The sequence below is a fragment of the Erythranthe guttata genome, chromosome 13 (assembly GCF_056151865.1).
Source record: "Erythranthe guttata isolate IM_541 chromosome 13, IM_541, whole genome shotgun sequence".
In the NCBI taxonomy this organism is placed as follows: Eukaryota; Viridiplantae; Streptophyta; class Magnoliopsida; order Lamiales; family Phrymaceae; genus Erythranthe; species Erythranthe guttata.
Window position 1 is genome coordinate 3241168 of NC_142545.1, and position 6745 is coordinate 3247912.

Genomic DNA, 6745 nt, shown 5'->3' on the forward strand with positions numbered 1-6745 from the left:
CAGTCAGCCCGAGGCCACAATAAACTCAGAAACCCTAGAAGGAGCAGATATTTAAAGCACAGGGACCGAGAAAAGAGGCAGAAAAAGAGAGGACTATTCAAATACCGGATATTTTCAAATCAGAAGAAGATCCCACAATCTGTGACCAATAACAAACAAGATATTCTCCACACGAAACATCAAAAAATAGAGAAGGCAGATGACATGGCCATAGCCACGTGGCCAGAGACAACTAGTAGCAAAAAAAAAAAATTCACAAAGCCCATATAAAAAATCAAGAAAAAATTTTAAAACGAAAAACATGAAAAAATCACATCTTTTAAGGAAAAGAAAATCATGAAGATCACAAGATTAAAAGTTGAGGGCTTGGTTTTCATGAATTAATTTGATAATCTTAAAGAAAATCACAATATAAGGCCACCGAGCAAACTCTTGGATGCACGATATAACTATAACCCCATGACCATACTCAAGAAACCATAATTTAGGTAATTTTCTTAGGGTTATGAATGCGTATGCGATTAGCACAGCAATTCGATCGTGGACTTCAAGGAGAATTTCCTAATATATGCTTGAATATCATCCCAACTTTTCTCTCTCCTTCTTTTTTTTTTTTTTTTTTTTTTATTGAATTTGGACTAATCTCCTCCTCCCTTTTTGTTTTTTTTTTTTTTTTTTTTTTTTTTTTTTTTTTGAATTCGAACCATTTTTCTTCTCCTCCTCTTTTTTGTTGATATGATGTTCAAGTAAACATTAGGAGGGCAACCTCCTTAAGAATCCACATAACTTTTAAATAGAAGTCAGGGATGCATATGCGGTAGCATAATTCTCCCAATAGAGGTATGATCTTTGAGATGAATGAGGTCATAGACATTGATCACTCCCGATAGAGGGGGCAACACACTTCTATCATGGCTAACTGTGGAAACAAAAATTAATTCACAAAAACTAACACACAAACAATTAGTCAAAATGAACCTCCCATCATTCCTATTCCAAAAACAATGATGTCACATTTAGGTGACACATATAATGTCCGATTAAAAAATTCAAGTGCAATCCGGACACAAATATTAATTGCACTATCATAGAAAATTCAGTTTTGCACATGGCAAATTCCAAGCGCTTTACGCAAGGAATCAAACCTAAGGAAGTCGAGGGGCTTTGTGAAAATATCAGCTAATTGATTGTCTGTGGACACATAATCTATAGTCACACGTTTCTGCTCAACTAATTGTCTGATGAAATGAAGACGAATATCTATATGTTTTGTCCTAGAATGTTGAGCATGATTTTTTGAAATATTTATGGCACTCTCATTATCACAAAGAACATGCAACTTTTTTTCACGAAAGCCATAGTTATTTAACATATGTTGCATCCAAAAGAGTTGAGTGCAACAGCTACCTACAGCTATGTATTCACACGCAGCATTAGATAAGGAAATGGAATTTTGTTTCTTACTGTACGAAGATACCAAATTGTTACCCATGTAGAAACAACCTCCTGTGATGTTTTTTCCGTCATCCACATCTCCTGTCCAGTCAGCATCACTGTTCCCTGCAAGACAATTGTTAGTATCTTTTGAATACCATTTTCTCAATTCGGGTGTTCCACTAACATATCGGATAATGCGCTTTACAGCACTCAAATGACTCTCTTTAGGGCTTGCTTGGTACCTAGCACAAATACCTACACTGAAACGAATATCATATCTGTTAGCAGAAAGATAAAACAAACTTCCTATCAAGCTCCTGTATAGTGTGGAATCATCGTCTGTGCCATCACAATCTCGTCCCAACTTCTCAATTGAGGTCATTGGTGTTGTTAAAGGCTTTGCCTTTTGCAACCCAAATTTACTTACCACGTTCTTGCCATATTTGCTCTGTGAGATAAATACCTCATCCTCTAGTTGCTTTACCTTGTCATTGCTCAGAACCAGTTCCCACATGTCATTTCGAGAAAACTGCTCAAGTTCCTCAAGCTTGGCTAACACCCAAAATTCATCAAGAATTGCTTCTTTGATGTTTTTTGGTTCTACAGTGGAAGTGAAATAGACATACCTGACCATTTCCTGGTAGTCAACCTTCGGCTTATTGCAAGTTTTCATACCTTCTTTACCAGTGGTAACGTCTTCAGTTGTGACATCAGATGTCGGCACTGATACTTCTGTGATTTTGTCTTCTGGTATTTCTCTTCCAATGCTCTCAGTTTGCTTCCCCATTAGAAAGTCGCCATATAAATCTGGTGTATTGGAGTTTAGTTGGGGAACACTTTTCACACAACCTGCATTGATATTTCGTGTTAGATCCTGAAAATTCAAATTCCCCAGTCGATGACAACACATATCTGTGATATCAGAGGTGGTGAGGGGACACTGTTCAACTTGGTCAGTTTGATCAATTTTATAACAATTATCAGAGGATCTATAACCAGATAGAACACACCTGTTGTTTTGATCAAACACTTCACACTTATGCTTGGTGAATAACACTGAGTCGTATAGATCACATAGCTGACTTACGCTGAGTAGGTTTGATTTCAAACCCTCTACATACAGAACGTTGTCAAGGTTAGGTAATCCTCCAACATCCAAGTTACCTTCTCCTTTCACAAAGGCCTTGTTTCCATCACCAAGAGTAACTTGTCCACCAGACACATTATGCAGGTTTTTTAAGTAATTAGGTACACCTGTCATATGCTTGGAGCAACCACTATCAAAATACCAGGAGTTAGTAGTACATGCTTTTAAAGAAAGAATAGCAGGAAAGCAGTTTGCATTATACTTATTCATCCATTTATTATCAGAGTATCTTTGGGAATTGTGATCCCATGCAGCGGAATTGGATGATTGATATGCTAAACTCTTATTTATCAATTTCCATCTTTTAAAGCATTTTGGCCTAACATGTCCTACTTTGTGACAGAAATGACAAGTTGGCACAAATCTTTTTATATAAGACTGTGAGGCAACATGTTGTGGAGTAGGTTTGACAGTATTATTCACAAAATTAATTTTTCGATTTGGATTTGGTTTACCATCGAACTTACTCCCAATATAGCCAAGACCAAGTTTATCAGGATTTGAGGGATGAGCATTTAAAATTTCATCTAACCTGTTTGAAGGAAAAATCGTAGTGCGATTTAGCTTACTGGTTGATGCCTCTAATGCTGTTGCAACAGGGGCGTTGCCACACTTCAGGTTGAGGCATGGTTCAGCATTTATCTTTGGAGCAGGATTTTTCTTGATCTCCCTTGCTTTATTGCAATCGTTGTTTCGCAAATGTCTCAGCAATTCTTTTAGATTGTCAATATCCTTCAAAGCAAAATCCTGTTTTACCTCTAGTACCTCCTTTTCCAATTCTAGCTCATCGATTCTGGCCTTGAGATTGACTTTAATTGCTTCATTCTCCTCTTCCAGTTCCTTCACTTTCTCCTTCAAACACCTGTTTTCATCACCAACCTCATGACATTGCTTTAGAAGATCATTCAGTTGCTGTTGAATCTTCTCAATGGAGCATTCTTCATCATCTTCTGAATCTTCTTCTCCTGTGGGCAAAAAAACAGTGTTTAAATTTCTATGATTCTCGAGATTACGAGTAGCATACCTGAGGTGTGGTGGCTCAGTGCATGTGACATCACCCTGTGTCACTTTAGTGATCCTATGGTGTGACGGCTCATTGCATATGACATCATCTTGTGTCACGCCAGTAACCCTGCATATACCACAGAAGTCAATACTTGTTTCAGCATCACTTGCTTCACTGTCATCATGAGATTCAGAGTTATCATCACTCCAGGTTGTGGCAAGTGATTTTCCTTGCTTCTTCTGAGTGTTTGCACATTCAGATTGAATATGACCATAGCCACGACATTCTCTACATCGAATCCCCTTCCTAACTTCTCGCTTGTTTGTAGGACTTCTGGGATGTCCATTCATTTTCACGAGTTCTCCGAAGTTTTTGGCTATTAGAGACATGGATTTTGTTAGCTTGACTTCGACTGTTGTCATGGGAGCTGAGGGCACGGATGGTGTCACAACAGACACAGTTTGTAAAGCGATTTTTCTCTCTTTATCCATTCTAGTAATGTTCAGCTTGTTTTCAAAGGTCTGTAGATTCCCGATCAGATCTTCAAGCCGCAATGAGTCCACATCACTTGCTTCTTCTATAGCAGTGACCTTATATGCGAACCGGTCTGGCATAGATCTCAGCACTTTACGAACAAGTTTTACTTCAGGGTAAGTTTCACCGAGGCCATGGGCTTCATTTGCGATGTCGCATAATTTGGAGTTGAAATCGCTCACGGTTTCAGTTTCCTCCATCCGAAGATCCTCAAAACGAGTAGCAAGCATCTGAAGTTTTGATAATCTAACAGAGGTAGTCCCCTCATAGGCTGTTTGAAGTTTTTCCATGCTTCCTTGGCACACTCACATGCTGAGATGATTTTGAATTGATTGATATCAATTCCATTGAATATGGCATTCAATGCTTTGGAATTCATATTTGCGGCAATCTGTTCAGTTTTGCTCCAGTCTTTTTCATGTTTCTCAGTTTGAATTCCTTTTTCATCTGTGGCAACAGGTCGTTTCCAGCCAGTCAGAACTGTGCGCCATGCATCTTCATCCATTGACTTGATGAACATCTTCATCTTGGTCTTCCAATAAGAGTAATTGGTTCCAGTAAGCAGTGGTGGGCGAGTCGTGGAACCGCCTGCCATATGAGCATTCATAGTACCTATGGAAGAAAATGGCAAATAAATCAAATTCCCAAAATCACACACTATGTTTATCTAGTGAGAGGCTCTTGATGCCAATTGTTGATTTATATGCCTATAGAAATCAATTAACCTAAGTTGTAACAGTTAAGTTGTGGAAACAGTATTCAGTTACAACTATAATTCTTGTGTTAACACAGTTATAAACTACTTAAAGCAAATAAATGAACACAAGGAATTAATGTGGTTCAGACACAAATGTGCCCTACATCCACGTGGACCTGCAAACACGATTTCACTAGTTCAGATTTACAGTGTACATTAATAGGACTTATTAAAAACACTAAAGACTCCCTCTTTATGTAATATGCCGTTCTTGTACACAACTCGAACTTCGTGTTTCTTCCAACAGCAGCTCCACCCGCGTGCCTTGAACTTTCTTCAAGCCTGAACTCCCTTCAGAAAACGCGGCTGATCTCCCTTGAGATCTATACAGCAAATCTGTATATGTTGGCACAGTGCAACGATGGCACAGTCCTGCTCCGCAGAACGCCTTGGCAAAACTTCGATGCTATGAAGAGGTTTTTCTCCCAAATAATGCCCACGGTTTTTGTATGTCTTGGAGGCTTATATAGCCACGAAAATAAGCCCTAAGACCTAACTTGAACCCCAAGAAATCTATTTAACTAGGTAATAGAATCCTAGTTGATTTCTACTTCTATTCTAGATAAGTACAAAAGATACCTAACTAGAATAAAATACATGGAAATAAATCTAAGTCCTAATAGAAGTATTATGAGAATAGGACTCTAATAAATTCCAAAATAAATATGGAAAACAAATCTTTGCCAATCTTTTAATTCCAAAACTTGGCGGATTTCCTCGATCTTCAATAGCCGGAAATATGGCGCCAACAATTATTATTCTATATAAAACTATATTGTTTCTTGTAATCGGCAAATTACTTGCTCTCTTATTCCTAGATATTTAAGTTACACATTTCTAGTGCGCTCTACTATGATGTCACAATGTGTGAGATTCTATATTGAGTTAAGTGAACCCGGTGCACTAGATGGAGACATTAATTATTTGGTGAAAAATATTTATTGAAATGAATTCACACCTCTAAAACATGGGATTGATGAATAATTATTGAGTGACTTATGAGTTGTGTTTATGCCTACAATTCGGCTAAGTTGATTTTGTATCCGGCATACTCAAATAAGTCAAGTGAGTAACGTTCAAAAAAAATATATCATTTAATTTATTTAGCAGTAAATAAATTATTTGGTGATTTTAGATCATTTTAATGTCGGGAGATACGTTGAATTAAATAAACTAATTGAATACAATTACTACAATGCCCGTCTAGCTCAGTTGGTAGAGCGCAAGGCTCTTAACCTTGTGGTCGTGGGTTCGAGCCCCACGGTGGGCGTTATTATTAATCAAATTTTATCATGTATATTTTTTATACACCATTTCATGGCGAAGTAATGTGACTTCATCCTATACAACAAATAAGAGTAGTATTGCTTCCATTAGTCGGAAAATGTAGGTGTAGTTAAATAAACGAAAACGTACCATTAGTCGGCATTCGTTGTCTCCAGTCCAATGATTATATATATATATATATATATTTTCTGAGGTTCCCGTATCTTCACCATCACATATAAGTGTAATCTGATCACGCATAATCTTTCCACCATAAAGTTTGTCAAATTGGACATAGCTGAGGTAGTTTCTCTCGGAAAAGTTATCGGTATAAGCCGCCAAGTCCTCATTAACGCGAGTGTTAAAACTTTTCGGGGTCCCACTTGTAGCAAATACTCAGTAAGTGATAAATGAAAGTATTATAATAATTATAGAAAGCTACATTGGAAATTTGAGTTTTTAGTGTTGGGTTTTTTTAATAAATAAATATTTTGTTAATTTTATGACCTCATTTACAGCAATTTTTTAAACCTCCGAAGACTTTATTTTGTCTCATAAAATCTTTATATTTGATTTAATTCTATATTAAATATAGCTT

The 6745-nt window shown here is 37.1% G+C and overlaps 1 protein-coding gene and 1 non-coding gene across 2 annotated transcripts; one reads left to right on the forward strand and one right to left on the reverse strand.

Moving 5' to 3' along the window:
- Positions 1 to 800: 800 nt before the first annotated feature.
- On the reverse strand, positions 801 to 4414 carry LOC105973291 (uncharacterized). The gene is made up of 2 exons (XM_088812290.1): positions 1408 to 4414; positions 801 to 919 (listed from the first exon to the last, which is right to left on the reverse strand). Exons 1-2 carry the CDS (start codon positions 4412 to 4414, stop codon positions 801 to 803), a joined length of 3126 nt encoding a protein of 1041 aa, XP_088668416.1.
- Positions 4415 to 6078: 1664 nt separating this feature from the next.
- TRNAK-CUU (transfer RNA lysine (anticodon CUU)) lies at positions 6079 to 6151 on the forward strand. The gene has a single exon. It is a non-coding gene; the product is annotated as a tRNA-Lys (tRNA).
- Positions 6152 to 6745: the final 594 nt, after the last annotated feature.